The sequence below is a fragment of the Halichoeres trimaculatus genome, unplaced genomic scaffold (genome assembly GCF_033239565.1).
Source record: "Halichoeres trimaculatus isolate MK-OKI-2021-1 unplaced genomic scaffold, fHalTri1.1 fHalTri1_scaffold_17, whole genome shotgun sequence".
In the NCBI taxonomy this organism is placed as follows: Eukaryota; Metazoa; Chordata; class Actinopteri; order Labriformes; family Labridae; genus Halichoeres; species Halichoeres trimaculatus.
In genome coordinates this window covers 11,460,670-11,488,574 of record NW_027437195.1, presented here as the reverse complement: position 1 = coordinate 11,488,574, position 27,905 = coordinate 11,460,670, and the positions used below count along the sequence as shown (strand labels likewise).

The following is a 27,905-nucleotide window of genomic DNA, read 5'->3' as shown; positions in this document are numbered from 1 at the left end:
CCTGTATGCTGTTTACCTTGCCAAACAACACCTGAGGCGCCAAGATCTGCTGTTTATCCCCCTGTGGGAGGTGTTGTGATACAGTGAGGGTACAGTGCTTCGTATTTACTGCAGGGAGAAGTGTGTTTATGTTTGTGTACGTGAGGATGGGCTCTATTCATCCACACTTTCTTACCAATTCAGCAACTATTTCTGTCTACCGTGTCTCTCCTTCTCCCTCTGTGACTAGCCGATAAGAAAACAGCTATAGTGACGGTGTTTCCAGAAACTGCCATTGTTTCCTGAGCTGGTGTGGAAAGGAGATTAAAAAATAATAAGTGGAGGTGACATTAGAAATGGCGGCAGGCAGGGAGAGATTCATTCTGGTTTGTGGTTGGACTTCCCTGCCACTCTGCAGGGACTGATAAAAGTTATGCTGCCGGCAAGCCTAGTCTCAATTTATGCATTTATGCTTACTCTGCTCTTAAGAACAGACGTGGTTTTAAAATAAATATATATGGACTTATTGAAATGTTTGCACTCAAGTTTATAGTATATATTTATAGCAGTACCATTTGCTTTCCCCAGCCGTCCTAGCTGCTGTTTCCCTGCCTGTCAAGCTTCCATTTATATTCTTGATGATACACTCTGCAGTTTACAACAAGAAACATTTCCAGAATGATCATTCTAGGATCTAAGTTTTCCCCAAAATATGGACAGTTTTGAAGCTGACACCAACATAAGATTGTATTAGAGGTAGCTAGCCAATGGGAGCTAAAGCTAACCGTTTTCACAAATTGCGCCATAACTTTGTTTCTTTCTCTCTTTGTTTCCCGTCGAGTGGAGTAATTTCAAAATACAAATTAAAGTGATCTCAAACATTTTAAATATGCAGATCTTGGGCTGTAAGAAGAAAAAATGAGAAGCATGGTTCTCATCTTGCAGCATCAAGCTAAGTGAAATGTTTGACAAATTTAGACCTTTTTTTTTTCTTAGTGTTAGATTTCTTTTCCCCAAGTTTTTTTTTTCACCTTTATGATCCAAATTGGAGCTGAGCACATTTGTCTTCAGCTGAAAAAATAGTTTATTGTGAGTGCTAATCAGGGCTTATGTGCTAATGTTACCTCCGCTAGGTCTAGGGGAATCTGGGCCGATAGCAAAGGGTTAGCACAGGCAAGGGTGCACTGTGTTACCCAAAATATTTGTTAAAACACTGTGGGTTAAGGAGTGACGAGGACACGGTTAGCGTCTTACTCTGCCATAGCTCATTTAATCTGAATAACTTCATAGAACATTCTCATATTTCATATAAACTATAAAAGACTCAAAAACATCCAAATAAAACATAAGCAACACGAATAAACACATATTCAAAACAAAATAGACGCTAAACAATATAAAACTTTCTTTAAACAAAAAAGAATGCAATCAAAAGGTACAAGAGTGCAAACTAAAACCTACATGCAACTCAGCCAAAACTATCTTTCCATATCACACTTTCTAAATTACATATCAGCATCCTCATCTACTACAACACAGACATACACATACACATACAAATACACACACACACACACACACACACACACATATACGCATATACATACGCATATACATACACATACACATACACATACACATACACATAAGATGCTGTGTGGCATCTTGGCGCGAACACGCTTCCAGCAAAAGTTACTTGAAAAGAACTAGCTTGTCTTGTGCGGTCTACTCACACACAAAGCTAACACAACAACGCTTACTTATCACTACACGTGCCAAAACGTCACAAAACCTCATGTTACAACTTAACAATAGTAATCAAACACAATTTGTACTGGAAAACCCAGTCTTAAATGTACCTGTGGTGGATTAAGGAGAGACGAGGACACGGTTAGCGTCTTGCTCTGCCGTAGCTCATTTAATCTGAGCTGCGCATGAGCAGAACAAGCTACACGGTCTCCCCTGCAGCCACAACGGCGCAACAGCGCTATCTACTGACACTTTTAGGTAGTTGTCATACCAAACGGTTTGGAATGTGATAAATTTGTTCATATATTTAACAAAAAAAAAAAATAGGGGATGTCAGTTTTTCTACAAAAACTAAAAATATAGCCTTTCCAACCTACTGCACTAACCCAGATAAGAGGTCGAATTAGCATCTATGACTAGACCAGTTTTATAAAAGCAACCATGTAGTGGTAGTCTTTATGCTACTTCCAAATAGCATCCTCAGTTAGCCTCTACAAAGAGACTAAATGCTGTTGAACTGATGTGCTTGTTGTTTATGAGCCTTTTACACCGAGCTGTAAGGCAGTGAGCTAAGGAAATGTATTAGCTTGGCTTTAAAGGTTTGCTAATGTGACAAGGCTGCTAGTTGGATGAATATACTTGCATGTATTCATTTCAGGAACAGAAATTCACATTATTTTTGTTCAATTTACTCAAATGTTTAGTGTCTGGAAGACTAACAAGGAACCACATTCAAAAAACTTAAAATACAGAGTTTAACTGCATCCAAAGGTTTAAGGTGGTGGAATATGAAGCACTGACAGAATTTGGCCGTTTTGTAATTCTTTTAATTTGCAGACAGGACATTTATGTTTTTTGACAAAGTATTTATGATGATATTTTATTTCTGCTGTGGTGGCAGGTTATTACGTTTTTACGGTGCTGGAGCCCCAGGTTCAAGCCCTCAGCTCTACAGAGCAGTGACATAAGATGGAAATAGAAACAAACAGGCATTCATCATAACACTGATTTATTGAGGAATAACCTCTGGGGTCAGCTGGTCAATAACTCACTATTCTATACGGTTGTGTACTGTGTGGTGGCTGCATTCAATTTTTACCTGCAAGACACAGAAGGTATTGGCGAAGAAGGAAGCGCTGGAGCTGTTTATCTTTGTACGTGCTGTGTTGCAGCTTTCGTCAACAGTGTTAGTGCCGTTCCCTTTACAGAAATTTGAATGGGATTTTGGATAAAAGAGAAAATGAGAGGTTTTTTTGTGTATTGATTTTTAATTGCAAGAGCAAAGTTGAACCGGAGTTTCACAGTTCAAAGCATTGTATACAAGTTTTTATACTGATCTCATCTAATTGCCTCCCCAGCTCGACTTTGCTGTACCAAACCGGCTCATTTTATGAATGCACGCAAAATCTGTGTTTCTCTCTGGAGCCTACAGAACTAAATGTGCTGCTAAATCTGTGGGACTTCAAAGCTGTTTTTCTCTGCTCTCTTGCCAGGGTCATCACAGATAGCCAACTCCTATCTGCCTCCCCAGGCAAGACTTAGAGCTTTGACTGTTGGTTTGTGGTTAGAGTTCAAACTTGGCTTCAGCATTCAGCCGACCAGCAGCAAAAGAAGCAGCAGCAGAGGCGAAAACTACACACACATGAAAGCCGGGGCAGAGGGTAAAATATGAAAAAGATATATATTGGCAAAACTGCCCTGAAAACACAGAGAAATGGTTGCAAACATCAGAAAAGAAGGTAAGATGAGTCATGCTGCCGAGTGTTTTTAAACTTGTAACATCAGCCTCATGATTATGGAATCCATTTCATTCATTTCACTAATGGAAATGGATTCTTTTTCATAGGTCATGAGCATTAAAAAGCCATTAAAAACACAATGTGGCATCTGTTCTTTCCCATCATTCATCTTCACATCTGTTGTCACATACCAGCTGATATCTACATCAAAGTTTAAACTACGCCACATTTCACCACCAAAAATCATTTGGTTACTGGGGGAAAATGTGTTACCCTCAAAAACTAATCAATGGCTGTGAGCTCAGAGTTAATTAAACTGGCATTACACAGTGATAAGAGCCCTGAGCCATTTTCACATGTATTTACAAAAGCTCTCTGGCTCTCTGCCATGTGGTTTTACAACATTACTTGCAGCTGTTAGTCAGCGTAGAGGTTGTAAAGATTTTGTTTTGTTGTAGCGCCAGGCAAGAGTGGGCTGAACCAGCAAGCTTCAGCAAAAATGATATCAAGCTCTTCAGTGACTCATCTTTTTGTCCAGCAAACATTCGATGAGGAATCATTCAACGTTTTGGGAAATGTGCCTCAGCAAGAGCGAGATTCAAAGACTGAAAACAGTTTATTTATGTGCCCGGAATATTTCAGTTTCTGATTATAGCCCAGGGTGCCAGATATGGGTAGTATGAACGTGGTAGACACTCAGCAGGATTCCTGCCATAGACACAAATTTGCTTGCACCACCAGGAGCGTAATATATTGATTTGATGTCTGTGACATCACCCATATGTTTCTAAGATAGAGTTTTAAAGCCATGGGTCGATGTGTATTGTAAATGCTTTACTCAACCTAACTTCTGTCAAGCTTGAGTAGGAAGAGAGGTAGATCTGAGGCCGGCTTGAGCCTCTAACAGCTACAGTCAGGGGCGCCGCCAGGGATTTTCGGGCCCATGAAAAGAAATGTTGCTGGGCCCCTGGATAGCCAGCCGCAAGGTAGGCTAAAAATTTTCTATGCTGTTAAAATAAAACAGTGCAATTTATAATTTTGACTTACTGATGACAAAACAACCAACCAATCAGATGAGCTGCTGTGCACACCGCGGTGCTCATACCAGGAGGGCTGAACCATTTTACGTTAAGGTGGGGGTAGGGCGTTGAGAAATGTTTCCAAAAACAAATAAACATAATGTTACCAGTTCATTGTCAGAAATTTTTATTATTATTATAAACTAACAACATAGTGTCATACTGTTTTCAGTATTATAATTTTTCAGGGGTCTTTCTGGGCCCCTGTCAAGGATGGGCCTCCTTCCTCTTCTTTTCTCTCATTTTGCCACCCACGGCTACAGTTACTGGTTATGCAAAATAATTTTTTCAACTACTGAGGAAAAAGATAAATCAACCCTGTACAGTTTGTGCTGTTGAAGGAATGAGCCATTCAGACCAAAACAGTTTTTTTTTTTAACAAGGTTGTAGACATGTTAAAAATTTTGTTTATTTTTGCAGTAAAAATCACCTTTTTTGAATGGGGGTGTACGCAGTTTCTGATACTTCTGAAGCCAGTCTTGAGCAAATACTCAAGGAAATGCAGTTTTTGGTACATCTGTATCAGCATCAATGGTTTCTGCTGGATCTAAGTTTACATTTACAAGTACAACACAGCTCTACCTTCTCCACTGCTCCCTTGTCTTAGAGCTTAACTAAAGCCTGGCTAACACTACAGGATTCTTGGGCTGATTTGACCCCGATTTAGTCCTCCCGTCAGTTGGCGGAGAAATCTGGTTGGCTAACGTGAGCAGGTGAGGGATCAATCTTAAACCCCACAATCGGTTCATAGGCACAGTAAGAGTCAAAACAGTTTCAGCTAGCTGGTCGTCCTGGTATACATGTGTCTTCTTGTGTCTACGTATCTGTATCAGCCTCAGTATATGTGTGTTCATAAGATCTGTACTCTGACATTTGTGAACAATCCAGTTCAAAAAGATGCAAGCATGTAAAAAAAAAAAAAACACTTTGAAAGTGAAACCTGCAGTTGAAAATAGCACATATTTAAAAAAGTAAACATTTTAGCTGATTAAAATCAGCAATTTCAATATTGGAAGGGAGAAAAACACCTATCTGCCAGTTTTGAATTTGATGCCAATATACAGCTAGATGTAGGTTGAATAAGCCGACATCTCCCCCAGAATACTTCAGTATGAGAGGAGGTCCAGTGCCCCACCCATGTTTTGACACAGCTCAGCCTGTCAGTTTCTGTATGGACACCATCTTCTCCTCCTTCCCTGCCAGCTTCCTCACTGAAGCTCTGGGCCGAGGTGAACTTGGAGGTGCTCGCAGCACGCCTGCTGGTTGGCAGCGCTGAGCCGTCAAACCTCTTCGTGAGCCAAGAATCCATCAGTCTGGCAAAATGATAAATCCCCCGGAGTGCACACCATCCCCGCTTCCATCTTCAGCATTTCATCACCACATCTATTCCCCCTCTCGCGATCTTGGTGTGTTTTCATCCACTACAACCAAACCTGAAACCAAGTTGTCAGCCTGGTTGTGTTGTACAGAAGCTGTTTTTGGGGCTCCTCACCTTCTCTCTCTCATGCTTCTTCTTGACTCCTTCAGAGTCTTTCACCCAATTTTTCAAGCCTCCTCAATCCTCGCATATGAAGCTGTGGTCCACTCTGTATTTTCTCTTCTTCCATGAATCACACATGGCTTTTGTCTGGAGGCAAAAAATCCTTTCTTGTTCTCTGAGAGATTCTATGAGGGCAGTGTAATGGAATTCACCATTACACCAGTGGGAGCTCCTTTTCCCAGCTTTGCTCCCTGGACATGAATTGGAAACGATTAGTATTCCTCCTCCATCCATCTCCTCCTCCCTATCGGCCTCAGTGCCTTCCCATTGCCTGGACCTCTACACCTCCAAATGAATTACACCTCAGCTCCACTTCATCTCTTCCTCTCTCACAAACACATCCTCAGTTTACTTTGCTTCATTACCGTCTCTCTATCTTCTCCTGTGTCCTCCCTCTCCCCCACTTTAGTTTCTCTGAAAAACTTTTAGCAGATCATCCGTTGTGACTGTTTCTTCTCTCTCTGCTGCACACTCAGCTCCTTCCACGACCACAAGGACGACCTCCGCAAGCGCCTGTCCTACACCACCCACAAACTAGAGATGGTTGAGACGGAGTTTGATTCCACCCGACAGTACCTGGAGACGGAGCTGCGGCGGGCGCAGGAGGAGCTGGAGAAGTTTACAGAGAAACTTCGTAGGTGTGTATTTGCACATGTGCATGACTCCAGGGGCAGCTTACCTTTTTATGTATGCATGAGTTGTCAAATTTCCCCTGAGGAAGAAACCCACCAGAGTTGTGCAGGGACATCAAGGAAATTATACGCTAACAACTGAGGGATAGACAAAGAAGCCCACCATGACCGTGAATCTCATGGGCTACAAAAGTTACTTGAAAGAAGATAAAACAACTACCTGCTTTTCTTTTTTCGTACTATAACAACAGGCTGACATGTATTCATAGAGAAGTTTAAGTGTATTTGTTTGTTTTAAAAATTATCGTATGTTGTGCGCTGGAGAGGGTTCACATTTTCTTTTTAAAGATGGGGTATTTTACTTGTTCCCACACTTTTTACACTTTGTAAAACTCTCATTTTTATTTAACCCCAAAAGATTCATTTTTAATAAATAAAACAAGCATTTCAAAATAAATACCATTTTGATAAATAAAAGAAAAAAAATATGTAATTTGCCCATTAAATTGTGAAATATGGCAATGTTATTTTGCAATATGTTTAATTATTCTTAAATATCAAATTGTTATAATTAAAAATGTTATAACGATTATTTTAACAATTTCATATTTTTTGAAATAATCACTTTTTACTCATTTTTCAAACTTTTATTAAAAAAATAAATTAAGTTGATTTTTATTTCATAGTGCCATTTTTTTGTCAGAAAGACTAGGTCCGTTAATCAAAGCTAGAGAGTGCTTCATCTGCTTGATCCTTTGAGATCGATTAGTTTAAGAGGGGTCTAGCTGCAGACCTCCACTCTCAGCTGCTTGAGGGGCAACTCTGAGACGGACTTCTCTCCTGCAGCCATTCTGTCTCAAACGTGTCATGCACTCCTGTTTTCAGCTTTTTCAGTCTTCTCAGCATTACTAATAAGTCTCTACATTTGAATCGATACCTGAAAGTGCTGCTGCAATGTCTGTGTGAAGGATCAGCCAATCACTTAACTGCCGCTGCCTTATGAGCTTTGATTGACAGACCAAGTCATTATGCTGAAAAACGCTGTTATGTAATAAAAAGGCCATTTTGGAAAAGACGTCATGAAATAAAGATTGAACTGTTTTTGTTGTTGTTGTTGTTGTTTTGTTTTTGTTTTTTTTTAATCTTATGAAAGCTTGTAAAATAAATAAAAAGTCAATATTTTAAAAAGTTTGAGATTTTTAAAATAATTATTATGAAATATTTAATTATAATCCTTTGATATTAAATAATAATAAAATAATTTGTCATAATAATAGTGCCACATTTTACAATTTAATGGCCATATTGCATATTTTTCTGTTATTTATCAAAGTGGTATTTATTTAAAAATGTTGTTTTTATTGATTTGATTATGAATCTTTTGGGGGATTGTCTAAGCTGCTGTCTCTTTAAGGCTCCCTGCTCCACAAGCCCCCTTCCCAATATGTGGCTCGAGGACTGTTGGGGGTATAGCTACAGGCATACCTTGGTGTTTGAGGCCCACATCTTTATTGTGTCATAAATCAGTTAGGAGATCCTTGTATGATAACATCATTATTCAAGTGTTGTAAAGATCTTGTGAGGACCTTGTGGTGTATCTAAAACAAATAGTTTTTGAAAAGTTTCTAGAAGTTGACCCATTCAGGGATTTCTACAACAGCAGGAATATTTTATATGTTTGCTTCCTTGAATTGGGAAATAATTTTAATTTCATGAGACTTGACAGGCAAGTTTTAGACACGTTTTTGTTACCCCAGCTGTAGATTTGTTCCCCTTTATAATCAGACCAGACATTATTTTTGTATTTTGATGCCTTGAAATAAGTTTTTTTTTCTGGTCATTTCACTGAGGTAACATTAAACTAATTTTGTTAGAAACAAGACAGAAACACTTGCTTGGATTTCAGCTTGTTGCAGTGTTGGAGTAGTTTAACTGCCAAATGAGTAATTCCTGTGGTCCTCTGATATTCTGGTTTTAATTTTTCTGCATGTTTCGTTTTTTAATTTTTCAACTTCTGACTCTTTGTGAAAAGTTATCTCCGGCAGGAAACTTGAAAACTTGGGTAGCAGACGGTACAGCCACCTGTCTGGTCCTTAGAGGGAATGTACAAATTTGATATGTATTTTTTTAAATCAGTTTTGCTATAGTCATGACTGGCAGGACCCAGTGCTAACTTTCTGTTTTTAGTTTGAACAGTCTGAATGTTTGGTGAAAAAAAAGGGAGAAAAAGCTGCCTTCCAATTTTTCAGTCAGGTCTCATCTCCTGCTCCCCATAGAGCCAGTTTTTTTTTATTCTTCACCAATCAGGACACATCTCTCCTTTAGTGCTGTCCGACCCTCCTCAGCCCCTTTCAGGGTTTATGATTTGTGTTTGCTTTGTCTCCTCTGCCAGCGCTCGCCATGTCTGTCTGCTTAATGGAGCCATAAATGTTGGTTTATCAACACTGTGTGAGGCCTGAGAGTTAATGTGAGAGTGTGATACTGAGCTGAGAGGTGACATGATGAAACACCAGGAACAAGTTAACAAACAGAGTCAGGCCCCTGTTCCATTACTCTCACTAATGCACTGGAAGTTTACCAAAGATCAATAAAGATGTGAGGAATGAAAGGAGAAAAAAGGAGGACAAGGTTATAAAGAAGTAAAATGAAAAAGACAGATACACTAAAAGCTCAACATGCTGCTTTTTAGCTGTAGGGTTTGTGTTGTTTACTGATTTCTCACCATAAAATATTCAAGGATTTTAAGTTTTTTATGATCATATAATATTTTTCTGAGTATCTCCTGCAGTGGTGCTAAACATACCATAAACACTGTTTCACTCAGCAGAGTTTTATCCTGAGTGATCTTCAAATCCAAGTCAGAACTTTGAATATCCTGCACATCCCCTCGAGACTCCCCCAGCAGTGCCCTGATCTCATCCTTTATTTATTGCCCTGTCTAAATTTATGGGGAGATTATTGCTGCTTGTTGGGCTGTATGAAAAGTAAAATATTCTTTGGTCATCATGTGGTCTGATTTGCAGTTTTTAACGGGCTGTGGTCTGTTTCCTGCTGTTTCAGGATCCAGAGCAGCTATGCGGCTCTTCAGAGGATCAACCAGGATTTGGAGGACAAGATGCACAGAACGGTGAGAGTCCTGACATGGGTTTTTCAAGTGAATATCAATAAGAATAGAGGTAAGCTGATGATCCCAAACAAAAAGAGAAGTATCATCATGTTTGCTTGGTTTTTAAATTGAGAAATCTTTACCTTACATGACCTTGTTTGCTGTTTGTTTCCAGTCAGTTTGAAAATACTTGAAAGGAACTTTGTTTGGCAGCAGTGGAGCTTGTTGGATTAACGCTTTAAAACCCATGAGCATGCAGATGATACTCCCATTTTCCAAGTGCTTTTTAAATTACCATAACTCCTTAAGACGACCAAAAAAAAAAAAAAATCAAATGGTTTCTGAAGGAAGAGAAGATGAGAATTTTTATCATTTTTTAGGCCAAAATAACAAATAAATTTAAGGTGGCCTGTATGGTATTTAGGGGGTAGTACAATATCCACATTATATCTAGCTTATCTCACTCCTCTGATCTGGCTGCATCTATTTTATTCTGGGTGTTTTCATGAGCTTCAAATGTTCTTGATATGGGAAAGTTTGTAATAATTGTCTGGTTTCTTGTGAGAAAGAATTTAATCAAAGATATTTGTTAATACTTTGTTTATCTCAGAGAATATTTCAGCTTCTGTATCTGGAGAACCTCACTACAAGAATAGAATAGAATAGAATAGAATAGAATAGAATAGAATAGAATAGAATAGAATAGAATAGAACTTTATTGTCATTGTAACAAGTACAACAAAATTGAATACACAGCAGCAATCAAGAAAACAAAAGTAAGAAAGTGTGTAGAAAGTGCAAAAAGGTCCATAAGAAAACAGATGATGACAGCTTGTCCATCATTGTCCAGTTCAGCCAGCCTCCACCTCCACAGGGTCCAGGACTGAGCTTCTTCAGCAGTCTGTTCAGTCTCTGTCTCCTGGATCCTGTCTGCTCACAGCAGGTGAAGTTCTTCCAATGTGGCGTTGGTGCCTGATGTTAGCTCTATTAGCCATGTCTGTGAATAGCATGATGCTACTCTGCCCTCTGGTATTCCCTTTGTTACTGGGCTAGCACGGCTAGCTCATCCATCTAATTGGAGATAGATCTTACGTTCCCAATAAAGATGGATGGAAGGACAGGTCGATGTCGTCACTTCTTAGCTCACACCTGATAACCAGTACGTCATCCTCACCTCCTTCTCCTCACGTTGTGGGAAGACATCAGGCCTTACACCAGTTAGCATTGACATGCTACAGACTGCTAACACCTGATTTCACATGTAAACAATGCAGCCATGGTTACATGAAGGATCTCCAGACAAACACAGGAGAAAAAGTAGTAAAAATATCACTGAAGTCCCAAAAAGTTTGGTGTCCATGAGCAACAATGAATCATACAAAGTAATGATCCACTCCAAATACAAAGATGACGAAAAAGAGACAAAAAAATTACAAGAAACGGACAAAGAAGAGAGAGCTGCTGCAAAAAGCAGCCATAGCCAACAGGGCGGCGCCTAGCAACAACAACCAGTTGTCGCAAAAGTCAATAAGTTAGTTAAATCAATTTATAAATCTGTCTTCTATTCTAATGTAATCCACTTCTATAGTGACCCTCGTTGTGATACCTGGTGTGTGCAGAGAGTGATTTAGTGGAAGAAGAAGGTTTATAGCACAATTCACCATCTCATTACTGGTGCATACTAAACAGTCTGTGAAAGACACTAAAGGAGATGTCAGATGCCTGATTCATCGCCTCCTTCCTCTTCTCCTCATCATGAAAAGAGGGGATTTGGGAGGTAGAGCACCCGGACTTGTCTGGCTGGTTCCCTGACCCCTTCTTAACAGATCTCTGCTTTCAGTCTTCAGACCACAGCTAGCCTGTGAAACTTTCAGTAGTTTCACGACTTTTAGCTTTCACACTTCCCATCTGCTGTGTTTTGTTTGTGTTATAATGAATAAAGTCAGAATCCTAATGGTGTCTGAGTTCCCTCGAAGACTCATGAAAGATGTATAAAGATTACAGTGAACTAAGCTATGCACACTGGGAGCTCAACAGCGTGTGACCCACAGCTTGAACTCAGACAATTATTCGAGAAGGAGAAGTCCTGTAGTTACTGTGCAACATTTCCTAAGAGTTTGTCTTCCCACCAGTTGTTGAACAAGACAGAGAAGGAAAAAATGATTTCTTGGCAGCAGCTATGACCTCAACTCTGCACTTTGCAAAGTGCACAAATTGTGGTGTCTTCAGTAAAATACAACAAAAGCAACTTGTTAGAATTCAGTATTAAAAAAGAGTCAGAGGGACAAATTGGAGAAGAGGCTGGTGGAAAAAAATCATACAACTCAGTTTTAATTGTGTCCAGTTTAATGTTAGAGAAGTGATATTTAGAACTTTAAAAAGGAATTTCTATTTTTTCTTGTGTCTTTTTTGAGACCTCCACAATGTTTGACCACAACACGTGTTTGCTTTTTTTTTCATCAAACGCCAATTTTTCTATCAAATTAGTGACATGATGTCTAATTCAAAAGTCTGACAGAACCCAAAACCATTTCAGTAACATCCAGGGGCCAATTTTTCAAAGAATTTAATCTGGATCAAAATTATCAGGATCTGAAAATCCCATTTCTTGCTATCCAGGATCAGATAATCTGTCTCAGTTTTATATTGGTTTTTCAAAGCAACATTGGATTGGATCACCCTGATCAGGATACACAGTTTTTGAGATTACAAAATCCAGATTACCAGCACTCTAAATGGGACAAAATACCATATTGTGGGCTATCAGCTCTGTAAAGAACAGGTAGAAGAGCCAACATGGGGTCATTGTAGTTCAGTGTAATCAATAATCATATATTTTGGGATCAAAGTGATCCAAATCCTACTGAAAAGTTCTGAACAACACAAACTGAAGGTTTGATCCATATGAAAACTAGGATTTGATTATGTGATTTTATCATATTTTGAAGTCCTTCTTTCTCTTTTGAACAACTAATTTTCAGAATTTAATCCAACCTGATAACCAAAATCTGATCAGATTACCTTTGAACAACTGGCCCCAGAAGCTGACACGTTTACACTGACTGATCAGCTTGAGGAACTTTTCGATGAAAAGTTCTTGGAGAACTTATGGTCCTAAAACATGGGTTGGTTGAATCAACACTATAAAGTTACTAGCGCTAGTAGCTAAGCCATTTCAAAAGGCCTTTAAAAGCCATTGAATGTAAGGCTGTGACAGAGATTGGTCATTGTTTGGCTTAAAGAGTGAACCTGTTGGTTGAGGAGTTTCAGCGGGATGCATCCAACCCAAACAGCTTTAGATTATGATGAAATAATCAACAGATAAAAAAAAGTAGAAGGAAAATAACTTGGGTGCATATTCCAGACGGTGTTCCTCTATCCTTTAACAGCTGTTGTAAACTTGATAACCACTGACACATTTAGATGAAGATCTCCAGTTTACAGGGTCATTCTTTAACCTGTGACAATTACAAAGACACATTTATCAGGCTCAAAGAAAACTATTGTTTAGGAGTTATTAAACTCCATCTGCACATGCTCCATCAATCAGTAACATTGAGTTTGCCCTACCCCCCAGAGTTCCTGGACTTCTTGAAAGTAGTGCCCCCATGACAGAGCTGTTTCAAGAGGTAGACCAAAGAACTCAATTCAAAACCCTAGTTCCTGTACTGGAAAGCACATAGCCCCTAGCTCCTGGGGAAAGTTTGTGCTGTTCAAAAGCAACTTTAGCCATTAGCTTCAGCATAGACAAGCACAGATCGGTCGATTGATGGGTCGGCTGATCGACCGGTGACGATTTCCCTAATTTTGGGCGACCAGTCCTTACATATGAAACTGATCTTGTCTACCTCTGGGAAGGTCTGACAGCCAGCCATTGTTGCTTTTTGCTCTGAGACCTAAAAACTCAGGACACTATATTGGTTGTTTAAGTTAAAACATAAAGGTTTTATTGTTTCACAGGTATTGTTCAATGATTTTTAATAAAATAAGATTAGAACATTGAAGTTATATGCTGTCAATTATAAAAAATAAAAATCGGTATCGGCCAAAATCAGTATCAGCAGGTCACGCTTTTTAAAGATCGGTGATCAGCCAGAAAGTTGTGATGGGTGCACCCCTACTTTGGCACCATCATTGGGGAATAAGCTGGTCATACCGTTGTGTTTCTTGCAGAAATCCTCCATGTAAATCTTATACCTTTATTTTTCTTACAAATGAGAGCTAAACTTCTCAAACTTGAAACATTGCTGTTTATCAAAATGCTCATGATGATGTATCTTATTTGTCTTCACGAAACATCCTCATTTTGTTAACAGAGAAGGCAGCAGCATTTACCTGCAAACCCAAAACTACTTTTCCACTTTGTCTGCTCAGCTGATGATAAAGTGTTTGTAGACTAATGCACCTGCTAAATGTGTGTAATGTAATTTAATGCAGTCTTCACCCACACACTCAAACACAGATCAATGACTGTATTAAGTGTTTAAAACCATGCTGAGGGCTCTCTGCCTCTTTGAAATGGAAAAATATCTGGGAAAGTGCCAGACTGAAGTTTAAAGCAGGAAGACAAGAAGAGAAACAAAATAAAGATAACTACACAGGATTCGGATCAGCAAACACGGCAATTATGATGAATAGTATAATTTTAAACTTTAGTTTTATAAATCCAGATAATGTTCGGGTGATGATGACATTTATTACCCATGCTCCATCTCACTTTGGTCTAAGAAATGAGAAATCTACCATCATCGATTCAAGCGTACCTGTTTAGCAGCAGAGGCGCTTTCATCTCTCTCAAAGCAATTACATGATCAAAGACAGGGAGCGCAATCAATGTCCAAAGCAATTGCTCTTACCTGCCAAGCAACTCTGTTAGAAAACTATTACTGCTAACTGCTGTTCTGGTCAACTCAGCAGCAACTGTCCAATCAAATCAGGTTCATAGAATTCACCCTCTCGGCTTCTGCTTTTAGGATTTATCAGCGAGAATCGGAGCAGAAGATGAATCCAGCTCTGTCCTTATGGCTTAGGGTATCTTGATTAAAGTGGATCGTAATCTCATCAGATGTCTGACCCATAAGACTTTTTCTACCCAGCACACACACTAATGGAGGAGGACTGAGAGGTTATTGGTTATGGATTGATATATATCTGTACAGTGAGTGAAGTATGAACGAAGAGCCAGGGACAAGTGGGATCAAGGAGAACCAGCTGAAGGGAGACGTGCTGTAAATGTTTTGTGATGAATAACAAGGTTTATAGTATTTCTCAACTGGAAACCTTCAGACTCAGAAAACTGGCCACCACAATTTGTTTATCGTATAAAAGTAAAAATAATTAACAAGAAACTAGTTTTGTCACTACAAAGTTTGTGTCAAAGTACAGTGAGCAGGTTATTCTAAAGGAGGCAAATCCAGAGTAGTTTGAAGAACATTTAAGTCTGTTCCCACCACCTGATCATTTGACATTATTCTGCTGATACCAGACTGTCAACGTAAGACTCACACATGTTGGCATAAAACAATAATTTAGCAACTTAAAAAAAATTGATTTAACTTATTAAAAAAACCTTGTAAAAGGTAATATTTTCATGGTAACAGTGTATTATTTTTCATCAGTATACTTTAATAATTAACATGAAAGAGGGGGTACAGATAATTATATAATTATATGTTGTAGAAATCCCTGAATTGTGTATAAACTATTGAAAAAAATTCTGTTCTGTAAATGGAAGAAGATCTTTGTGAAACTTTTTGGATGATGAGGTCATCACATGAGGATCTCCCAATCAGTGCATGATCAATGGAGGCTTAGAACAAGGGGTGCACCAATCACAATTTTCTGGCTGATTGCCAATCTTAAAGGGGACATATCATGCTGATCCCTGATTTAATACTTACATATAATATAATAAATTTGAAAACAAGACCTTTCACCCTCTGAATTTTCAAAAGATGAGATATTGTATTTTTTCTGATATCCTAGAGCGAGATTTGATGCCTCTGAAAATAGGTCATTGCCATTTGGCCGTGAGATTTCAAACGTCGTGACGACACGAGGATCCTTTCTTTTTATTGGAGTAATCTGATAAAGCAGCTCCTCCTCTGTGAAGTCAGTTAGTCACACAACCGCCACCGAGGGACACACCCACCAGGAGCCGAGTATCCCCCCCCTCAGATGCTGGATGCAGGGACTCTGCTCTGCTGAGCAGCTCGGCTTTACATGGTGAATTAGCAGTTAAAACACTGTAGTTTCAGCAGACGTCGTAATACTTGTGAGACTGTGATATTTGCATGCTTGTTCTGACATGCACTGTGAACCTGGACCACAATAATGCTGCGGTAATAACATAGTGACGAACTGACGGTAGAGGCGATCTTTAGACTACACTTTCAGCATGATGGAAAAAAAAGACAGAGAAAAGTGAAGGAGCAGGATGGAGGCCTGTTATAGAAATAGTTTATTGGTGAAGTCTGCCAATATTTCCACGTATAAACTATACATGTTACAGTACCGGTTTGACTCACCATACTGAAGCGCCCTGAGATGATCTGTGTCGAGGTGGATTTTCTTCCTCCTGAGCTGCAGAACCGTCCGGGTCTGACTCAGGGTCCAATACAAAAGGACGTATCCTACACTCTGCCATTTTATCAGTGCTATCAATGCCTTACGGTGAAGTTTTGTCAAACAGCAAACTCGCTCGGTCTGCTCCATTCAATGTGGCGATTTTGTAAATACTGCCATGCTGCAAAAACCGCCCCCTGGCTCTACCCCCTCCGCCCCTCTGATAGAACCGACCAATCAGAGCACAAAGGGCTGTGACATTGCGAGGGTACTGGAGGTCATTCTCAAAACGGGGCGTTTCAACGAGATCTTCAGAATGGCCTAAAATGAGGATTTTGAGAACGCTATTGTGGGGCAATGAGGGAACTAAATGACTTGTACTGACTTGTACATTTTTGCTGTCAGGGTTGGGACAGGACATCCTCCGTGTTGTTCTCTTGTTTCCTTTGACTTTCTTTCTGTTTCTTTGCTGGTTACTGATCAGCTCCAGTTTTGTGCTCTCTTAACAAATGTTAAAGTTAAATAGCATTTTGCCACATTGTGAAAAGGCAGGTTTTAGTGTGGTGGCTGCTCTCTGAATACTGATCTGATTTGATTAGTAGGATAAGTTCAGCCTTAGTGGGCTTCTGCTGATGAGTTTTTCACCAGTATCATGGGTTTTTCTACCAATCAGAATTTCTTTTTTAAAAAATCCCTCACATTTAAAAAAAAAAATAATAATCCAATTATTGTTTCCACACCCCTACGCCATATCCATTTACACTTCATACACAAGAATAAATATAACTTGTAAAAATGGAACTAACCATTAAGCTTTCTTCTCTCATTACTTGAGGATTCAACAACAAGCTGCATCCCTGAAAGTTTTATGAAAAAGCATAATTGTGCTGCATTAAATTACTGAAAAATGTTGTTAGATATTTAACTTTAATGGTCCATTTTTCCTGAGTACAAGAGCTAGCAGAAACTGGATAATACTGCTGTTTCTACAAATAGAAACCAGACCTCTTTTAACTTCAAAATCTCCTCCCTCGTCTGCTAATTATGTATTTGTGGATAGGCTTTGTAAATAAAGATGAGGTTGCTTAAACACATCGCAACGTATACATGACTAAGTAGTAATTTGTGTGAACTGACCCTTTAAAAGAGCTCAGCGTTGCTGTAATAGATATAAATTTGGGTCTGCTGTAGAAAGTGAAGATTTGCTGGATGAGTCTTCTGTTAACTCATGCGAGGCGTTGGACCAGTGAGGCGTGAAAATTGAAATAAATCACCTCAGACACGACATCCAGAACTGTATACTCAGATGACGGCCATTTACAACAGCATCTGTCTCGTGGTATTTGCTGCCCATTATTTGTGACGGGTCAATGTAATCTTTCTTACTTTGGCATATTGTGAAGAGGCAGAGAGCCTTTGAGTGTCTTCTATCATGGATCATTCCTCAGCACACGTTGTATCAACGTATCCTCGTCATGTGAAAGTGCTTCTGAAAACTGTTGGCTTTTCAAAGGGAGAGAGCCTTGGTGTAACAAATCGGTCTTCATGGCAGGAGACAGTATGGGATTTTTTTTTTTTTTTTAGAGAGAGGCAGGCCTCATTGGGATTGCCATTCCTTTTGATGTCTTGTCATGCAATGGCATTTCAAGGGGGTGGGGTGGGTATGTTCCTTTGTAGAAGACAGTCCAGACAGGCAGGCAGCGATAAAGGCAGCTCCAATCAAATGAGACACATAATTAAAAAGTTCTGAGAGACCTGAAGAGGCAAGGTCAAAAGAAAACTGTGAAGAATAAAACAATTTCATAAAGAGCAAATCAAGAGATTAATACACAGAAAGAGTGACAGCTTCACTTTGTGGTGACATTGATGTAAATGTTCTCCAGGTACATCAGAGGGGATCTGTCTGATCTGTTGATGAATACAGCCACAGATAAAGCTGTTTTTATAGATGCGATAATACATAATTAGTCTTTTCCTAATGAAAATAATAACATTGCTTCAATATAACTCAACAGGAGTCAGCAGTGAAATGGTTATTGCCTGCTGCCTGGGAAACTGTTTAGTAAGAGTTCAATTAAATCTGCCAGCCTCTTATGAGACAGTGCTGGTGTCTACAGATTTGCATACAACTGTTTGGCAGTCAATATTTTGTGTGTGTGTGTGTGTGTGTGTGTGTGTGTGTGTGTGTGTGTGTGTGTGTGTGTGTGTGTGTGTGTGTGTGTGTGTGTGTGAAATTTAATGAAAAAAAAGGATTCATTAGATTCAGGTTATAATAATCTATATTCAACTCTTTGTAGTTTAAAGTTACAAACTACAGCCTGACAAAGATATCTGATACAGGTAAGAGTCCCTTCTTTTTTTAAGATGTTATGAGGAGGATCTGTTTTCACTGCATCTCCCTTGCCATCTTGTGGTCCGGAGTCTTTGCACACTGACGTAAATTACTTTTAGTGAGGTGTGTGTTTTGTTTTGTTTTGTAACAATATTTTTTTTCTTCAAGACAACTTTTTACTGGATACAGCGTGCTGAGGTAAGGGTCTTATCAGTTCAGTTACGTTGTGCCATGGTTTAAAACGTGACATCAAGCAAACGTTGTAGCAGCCGGCTATATGTTAGCGACATCAGCAGCCCAGTGCTCCTGTAGGCTAACCTGACAACTATTAAACACTGTCAGTTTGTAAGTAGTTTTGTAGCTGTTTATATTTAGTGCGGCTGACAGCTCAGCGCTCTAAGACATGTCTGTAATGTGTAACGTTAGTAAATCCTGGTTAGCTATGTCCTGCCAGTCATCTAGCAAGCAGAGCTAACGTAACCTCACTCTTTATTTCATTGATAGACTCTCAAGTTTGAACGAATGAACATTATCACAAACAGTTAAGCCTCTGTGTTATACAGTGATACAGCCCGAGCTAAAGGCTAATTAGCATTTAGCTCGGGCTGTATCTCTCTCCTGTTTATCTTTCTTCTGCTCTTCTGTCCTTTTACTGTCTGGCAGTTAGGCTCCTGTGTCCACCATCACTACAAAATTAGTCATAGAAATCGTTTTTATCAGAGAAGAACACAGATCTCTGTGTTTTATCTTTTCTCTCTACTAAACTTCATCAGCTAGCGTGGTGTTGTCATAGAGACCTAGACATGCCATAAATCAATCCGGTCCTGGACGACCCGAAAGGGAAGCTAAGAAGTTGCAATGTAAAATAATCTGTAACCAGCAATATTGGCGCTGATAATCTCATTTTTAAGTGTGGATTACGATCAGGCATATATCTAGAACAGAGACTTTTTTAGAGATCACTTTCAAACTCCTCACAGCCACTTAAACTAATAAAGACAGTTTCTTTGTTACCTCAGTGTAACATAAGCGGTCAGGCTCTTACGATTTCGTGTTGAAGGGGCAGTTCTTCATCTACTAAAAATCACTTTTTTGTTTCAAACTTTTGCCTTGGTTACGTGATGCCACTTCATTTATTTTCAAACTAAACATTTGCAAAGAAACTCAGAATGGATTTTATAAGAGTGTAAAGTTGCTAAAATCTGAACTTGGAAGCAGAACTCTGCAGTATATCATTAAACCTCACCACTTGTAAAACTGCAAAAATGGCCACAATGAGCTATGTGAAAAGGTACAGCTTATTATCTGCGGTGCATACATATACATTACACTATTTTGCGATTGTCCGAACCATTGTTGAGCCAGGAGTCTGCAGCAGTGAAGGAGCTGTCCGTGGTGCTGAAAGTTAAGCCTCAGAAGAGTCTTTGGCAGGTTCGGCTGACTAACAGCCGCCCTGGAACTGGCAGGAAATCAAGGGTCTCTCATTGATTGGCCCCTAACAGGGATAATGTCCACTTTATCAGGAGGTGTCACTACTAAACACAGTAATACTCTTCATTACTTCCCTTTGTAAAGCAGGAAACTGAAGCATCCAGTGATTGACAAGAACAGAACACATTATAACAAGTGGTTACAATTTTATGCTTGGTCAAATGTTTGTATTTTTTCTTGCACATAAGATCTCTTCTTTTGATTCTGTTTTTTTATCATTCTTCTAAGGGGTTACAAACAGGACTTTGGGGATGAAATGTTGTGCTACCCATGTGTAAACGTGCTTGTGTGTCAATAAAGCTTCTTGAATCTTGAATCTTGAATCTTAAAAATTTAGGTCAAGTACATTTAGTTCAAATTAATTCCAACACTTTGAAGATTCATGTGAGCGTTATCTTATGTTTCTGTTTGTAGTACTTGCTTTCAGTGTGCATAAATAGCTTCTACGAACAAGCTGATAATGATGAAGTTTTGTTCAGCTAGCTAGGCCAAACATCATTTCTCCCACTGGACATATTTAGTGTTATAATTGCAGCTGTGTTTTACACAGTTGTTATCACTCACTATTTACACACCTCCACTAATCTGTGCCCAGAGGAGGTTTAGCTGTTTATAAGCTCTTTTATTGGCACAACCACCAAATGTAGGAGTGATTGAAATCTTTGATTTGTGAACTTAAATTGTCAGAAATGATTGAATTATCTTAAATAATTGAGTTGGTCACATTCACTCATTCATTCCCTGTGTTACCATGACATGGTTAAATGTTTTAGGAGATAAAAACAGTCTTTAACAGGCATTTGTTAGCACTTTGGTGAGATTCAATTGAACGATAGAAGAATCAATAATAAAACTAATTTAGTTTCAGCTGGGAACAAATCATCTCCCAAACTGGGAGAATTTATCAATTCCTTGTCAGAGTCCATCAGAATTATTTATGTGTTTGTTCATGGAGCTCTGTCTAATCTCTGGGGTCTGTGATCGTTTCTTACTCGACCAAGCGTCTGTATAGAAAACATTAAGATGATCGATAGTATCTGATTCAGGATCAATGCTTTTAAGTTGCTCAGTTTATCATGCATGGCAATGGCTGACCAGCATTTAATTGTGCAGGTCTCATCTAAATCTAAATATAGATGCCAGAAGTAGATGCTTGTGCCATAAATAAAAATGAATAATGAAAATATATCACACATGTGAAGGTCGTTGGTTATGGTCATCGACCTCCATGAGAACAGCGAGGAGAAATCCACAGCTCTCTCCTCTGTTGAGCAATGTGATAATGGGGATCGAGGGACGTGTGAGTGGATCCTGTTGAGCCTGTGTATGAATGTGCTGCTGTCTACCTCTCTGCATGTGTTACCTGCACCGTTCAGTGAGCTGCAACAAGACCTGCAGAGCTCTAATAAGTGTTATTAACACAACTGCTGCGGAGTATAACTCACGTATGATTATCACACATGAGAGCGCAGCACCAGCAGGTGTGTGATGTATGTTAGTATTTACTCTTGAATCTTTGTGGAGCAGGTTAACAGGCCTGTTGGTGGGGAGGATGAGTCCAGTGTCACACTGTTGGGCCACTTTGATTATTTGTTGTCACCTTATGATTGAAAGTCATCAAAGCTATCCAAGTCAGCCACTGATTCTCATGTGTTGGCAGTGCAAGTTTGAAACATCAGAAATATAAGATCAGCTCAAAACAAAAAAGATGAGATCAAAATATTTTGAGTAAGTTTTGGTCCTGTTACTCAACCTTTCATTCAACGTATGTGCCAGTAACAGAACAGTAGGTGTTCTTGTGTGGTTGAAGTCTGTATTTTGAATGATTTAGCAAAAGCTTCTTTATTGGCCCTCTTAGGGCCCAAGTCACCATGACGCCACGGTATCAGTACTGTATCCAGAAAGTGATGTCATAGAGACTTGTGTTATCCTTCATCGTTGCTCAAAACAAGTCAAAACTAGAAAAGCACTCAGAGAGCGCAGACCTCTGCCAAGCATATTGTGATTGTCACCAACACTTTAGTCCTACTTTAATGTTATACTCCCTCTCAGCAGACTGTCTGCTACAATTTGGTGTTAGCTGCAGGTTTGTACGATAATTTGTTACCTGACAGTGTTGAAAATTATGATGACCCAGTACATATTTCATATTCTGGTTCTTAGTATCCAGAATATTGTCAGGATCTGAACCAAATTTTACATCTGACCTTGTCTTGTATTGTTTTGCAAAGCAATCTGACCATTTATGGTGGAGTTATACACACATATGGTGAAAACAGCCCTATCTCACAATGATAAAGAATCCTTTAAGAAAGTCCTGGATCCAGATGGTGATCTGGATCACATCCAAATGTAATCACTTCTTCCTTATCCCATTTTGAACATTTACTGAAAATTTCATCAAGATCTATTCGTACCGCTTTGAGTTATGTTGTTCACAGACAAATAGTCAAAATCTTCCAAAAACATAACCTCCTTGGTGGAGGTAACTAAATCTACTTCTGTCTCTAGAGAACTTTTTGTTGTCCAGCTGAGTCCCGCCCACTAAAAGATGTCACATTCTGTACCAACATTACTCTATGATAGGTTATGAGACCAAAGACCAAAACCTGTGTTAACCATATAACTGGTTACACTCAGTAAACTCTACTCTGTTGTAGGCTTGGAAGCACCTGAGGACCACATTGTGTACCAGTTCCTGGTGGGGCGGCTGTGGCTCAGTGAGAGTCTGTTGTCCTTTAACCAGGTAGCTGGCGAGTCGATTCCAGCTCCCATTGTCCACATGTTTACAGAGAGGGTATTGTAATTCTATAAGGCTTCAAACTGATACTCTGGTACACCTGAAGTAGCTTAACATGACCCACAGCTCAAATATAGACCTCATGCTGGTGCTTTAGAAAACCTGTACTTCAGCTTCTGTCCGAATGCTTGTTAAGCTGCTGTCGCTTTAAGACTCCCCGCTCCACAAACCCCCTACACTCTGATTGGCCAGCAGTGTAGAGGCCTGTTGGGGCAAAGTTATGGGAAGACTTTAGTTTTTGAGGTCCTCCCCTTTGATGTGTATACACTGCCCCCAATACGGTGAGAAATATTTCTCAAGAAAATCTCTACAGAAATATCTAAACAGGTCATCAAAGACTTTGAATGTATCAAAGGTCTCAGACTGAAGGCCAGACTGGGAAAGTAAAAAATGTTCCTTGTGACAGAGTAACACATATTTGGTGTTTTTTTTATTTTTTTTCAGAGGACTTCTTTTAAAGGACTAACAGCCTCATCTTTTGGCTGTTGGACGTGGACAGCTTATCTTTGTCTACTGGGTTTGATTTCCCAGCTGTGCACCTTATAAATTCACTGTTTTTGCTTCAGTGAAGCTGAGGCACAAACAGAACAAGACAAAACAAAACAAACAAAAAAAAACTTGAGGGGGACAGTCTTGCAGGCTGTGGTGAGAGGAAAGCTGGATGTTATGATGAACATAAATGAACCCGTAAAACTGTTGGAATAGGTTTTGCTGTGTGGTTTGATCAGATCTCTCGCATTAATCAGACACAAACTGGGCTACATTAACAGTCAAGATTGTGAGCATCAAACCAGATTAGAACAGGAATCTCTTTTGGTCTACCAGAGATGTTTTCCCACCAGTTTATGTTCACAGAGGTGACCGACTTATCCCTGGTTTCTGAAAGCTCTGACTAAAGCTCTGGATTCTGCTTTGTTCGAGGGGTGGCTATCTTTAGTATCTGCATCAAAAATCCTCTCTAATGAGGTTAGAAAATCTCATTTGTTTCTCTTTTTCAACCCTCCATATAAAATAGGACTGTATTTAACTGAAGTGGAGTTTTCTGCTCTCCTCCGTGAACCGCAGTCTTCGGTAATTGCATCTCATGGGATTCCTGCTTCATTTGTTGTCCAGCAGAGAGGCACAATCTCCAGCAGAATACGTAAAATAAATCTGGGGCAGTCTTAGACAAACCGACATTTTTTTTTTTTTTTTTTTTTTCCTTTTTACACACTGCACACTCAATTCAACAAATCCTTCTGATCAATAATTGAAAGAAGCTCTAAAGGCTTTGTTTAGTTTCTGTTGTTACAGTTTTATTTCATCATGTTTCAGCATTATGGGAGGGGAGAGATTCAACCTTTCATCAGCTGAGTGAGGTTTAAGAGCATGTCCAGACATGTGGGTCGTCTATTTGCTGAGTAACTGGTTGAAAATTGAATAATAGTGGTCAAAGACAAAAAATGGAAGGCAGTGAGTCTCTGTAATGAGAAACTATATCACTTCTCTTCTTCTGGGTCAATCTCCTTAAGATATGATAGGCTAAATTTGCATATTAATTTTTCTGCTCTTCTATGTGTGGCACAAACTGATAAGAGTATCTCGGTGACAAGCTGTGAGCTGGAGGAGACAGAAAAAAATTAGTGGCACAGCTGTGATGTTTCTCCTCGCTGTGATGTTGTATTAAAAATGACACTTCCTTCTTCTCTTCAAAATGTTGTGCAAGAAACAAGCATGTATCAGTACCACCAAGAGCACCGAGATTTTGTTACTGCTAGGATCGCCATTCGTGGTCATTAATGCCAATGTTCAAAAAAGAAGCGACCGTCATCTTTCTCACCCCATGTGTTGCAAACATCTTACTAAAACTTTCTTCCCAAATTTACACTGATGAAAGTCAAGCTACTGTGCAAAACAGACTCAAGATAGAATGCTCCTAACTCAGACAGTTCCCACGGTTGGTTGCTAGGTGACTGAAAGATACATTCTGATAACCCTAACTACAAAAAACCATGAGGTCAACGTAACCACTCACAGCAAAGATAAATCCTTACGTATAATCAATATGAAATCAGTTGCACAATAAAATATAGGCACTTTCAAATAAATCAGTGATCCTCAAGTTTTTTTTTTTTTTTCATTTTGAAAAATTATGACCAAATCAAAAGGTCAAAATGGTCAAAATGACAATTATGCTGGTTTTATTGATCACTCTCACTATATCATTACTTCTATTCTCATCAAAAATAGTGGAAAAAATACTGCATCAAGTGTTAGATTAAAAAATAATAATAATAAAACAAAAAAAAAAAGTGGTAAATTTAATAAAGTAGAAAGTCTAATTTTAACCTGAGACATGAGAAGAAAGTCTACCACAAATTACATGAAGAAATGACCTGTTAGTAACACATACGTTTTTTTTTTTTTAAAGGCTTCCCAGAGTGGCTGTGTCTATAATGTCAGAAAGGACACCAGACAGCTGGAGTCACCATACAGAGGGGTTCCCACACTTCCCACTGCACTGATAAGCTTCACCTCAAACCTGTTGACTCATTGTATGATGGAGCCGAGCCAGCCTGGAGATAGATTTTAGCCATCAGACTGAAGATGGTTAGAGGTTCTCCACTAGATGAGTGACTTCATGAACACAAGTCCAACAAATTCAGAGAAATTATTCTTAGCATTTAATAGTGAAGAGTGTGAGGATTTTATAATCAACAGTATCCAAAATCATTTAAAGGTTGAGAGAATCCGAAAGAATCTCTCTACAAACGTTCAAAGCTTATAAAAATAGAAAGAAAAAAAAAAACAGATATCTGTCAATTTTATACCCTCTGGTGACACTGCATCAAAATGGACATGAACCTGCTGTGGAAATCAAAGCATGGTCCAAAAAAATCAAACCCTAAAACCATCACCTGTGAACACAGTTGTTTGCTGCATCCACAAATGCAGGTTAAAACTGTGCCAAGCAAAGAGGAAACAAATATGATGCAGAAATGGGACTTCTTTGGGGTCTGTTTGAGACAGACTGAGGAGACAGGGAAAGCTGTTCATTTGTTCTACACACTAAAATTTGACATTCTTTTTGGAAATCATGGACGCCATATCCAACTCTCTGAAGGAGAAAGGGACCTCCCGATCTGTTATCAGAGCATGGTGTAAAAGACAATATCAGCATGGTGTATAAGACAATATCAATGAATATCAACCAACACCTCCTTATTCCCCAATAGACTGGTGTAAAATAGCTGATTTCCCTAAAAGTTTGACAGACATATTTTTCTAATATGTGGTTCTTTTTCAAATATACTATACTATACTATACTATAATATACTACTTTGTAAACAGACTGTTGGTTTATACTTTTAAATGTGCATATCTGTTTAAAACCTTTTTGTGCAGGATGTACAGGAGCAAAGTTAACCAAATGACTTTCAAGGGATTGTGTCACTTGTTTGAAGAAAGGGACCAAAAATTGTCACAGGGTAGAACAGGGTAGAATCACACATCTGAGGTTTAATAGGCTCGAATGCAGTTGTCCTCATAGCCAGCATCACAAAGTATGAATCAAAATTCTGAATAATGAGCAGGAGAAATAGTGCCAGGGAGCTGCATGTCTTGACAGCAGATTAATGAGACTCCAACAGAAATGAATTGAAATATCAATGCTGGCCTGTTTCTTAAACTGGCATTAATTGCCACCTATTAGATTGGTTCTGCACCCCCGTATTTCAAAACAATCGCTGCCATTGAGAGATTAAAAGAGGAGGGTTGGAAGGACAAGTCAGAGCTGAAAGCTGTGTCATTTGTCAGCTGGTGCAGTGTGGCAGGACTTATAATTACACATACTCGTGTGCGTGTGTGTGTGTTGGACAGAAAAGAAAAAAATAAAAACCCTTGGTTTACAGAAATAACTACTGTCCCCTGGAGGTGGATATGTGAACTGAAGGTCATGTTCATCAAGTTTTTTTAAAATAATGGGAAATCCTCCGACCTCCTTTGTTTACCTCCTGTATATCTGTGCTGTGCAACTCCCGAGCTAGCTCAGTGGCTGGGGAGCTAACCTGATGATGTGCGTTATGCTAACGATAGCTGAAAAACCCCTGCTGGGTGCAGGTTTGAGGATACTGACCAATGAGTGGTTATTGTTGTTTTAGTAGCACAAAGTTCCTACCCAGTGTAGCAGAATGAAGCTTTTTCTGGAAGTTTGACTTGACGTTGGAAGTGTTGAGAGAGAATTCAATGGATAGTTCAATAATTGTGCTGAAATATTCTTTTTATTATGTAACAATCCAATAACTGCCTGCTAACTCAAGGGGTTTGTAACTCATTAAGATCATTGTAATGAATCATACTGGCCTTTTTTTCACAATCACATACTTCTGGTCCTAGCTAAAATAGTCAAGCTTACACACCTTTCATAAGTTAAAGGTCCCGTATTCTGCTCCTTTTCTGCAGTTCAATATGGATCATTGATGTCTTCATGAAATGGTAGTACCATGTTTTGGTCCAAAAAGCCAATAAATCAAGCACAGCAGCATTGTTTCCAGGCTCTCATAGCCCCTCTGTTCAGAACGCTCTGATTTAGTGGGCGTGACCTTCATATGTAAATTAGTCACCGCTGATACCGCCCCGCTCTTCCTCGTCAATGAGAGCGGCGCTACGAGCTTCGAGTGCACAGTGTTTAGAAAACAGCAAAGCTCGTTTAACGTAACATTTCAGGCTAAAACAACAGGCTAACCACAGCTAAAGTTAGCATCCTGAAGCTAACACAGAGGCACGGGGGACACTGAGGAAAAGCTCTTACATCTGCTCCACAGCACACAGCATTTAAAATACTCACAGGTTTGTTGGTGGATGGTTGGTAATGTGCCTGGATTCAGGACCAGTCTATTCTCTAGCCCTCTGTTG

The 27,905-nt window shown here is 39.2% G+C and overlaps 1 protein-coding gene across 3 annotated transcripts in view; it reads left to right on the top strand.

The window, feature by feature from the left end:
* begain (brain-enriched guanylate kinase-associated) overlaps positions 1 to 27,905 on the top strand; it is a 56,719-nt gene that overhangs the window by 16,993 nt on the left and 11,821 nt on the right. Inside the window, exons 2-4 of one of the 3 annotated variants that reach the window (XM_074691423.1) lie at positions 3,222 to 3,467; positions 6,563 to 6,724; positions 9,779 to 9,845. In XM_074691423.1, coding sequence (XP_074547524.1) covers positions 3,397 to 3,467; positions 6,563 to 6,724; positions 9,779 to 9,845 — 300 coding nt within the window. In that variant the 5' untranslated portion in view covers positions 3,222 to 3,396. Of the gene's footprint in view, positions 1 to 3,221; positions 3,468 to 6,562; positions 6,725 to 9,778; positions 9,846 to 18,795; positions 18,919 to 27,905 lie in introns of those variants that run through there. The other 2 variants (XM_074691424.1, XM_074691425.1) reach the window with 2 other exon arrangements.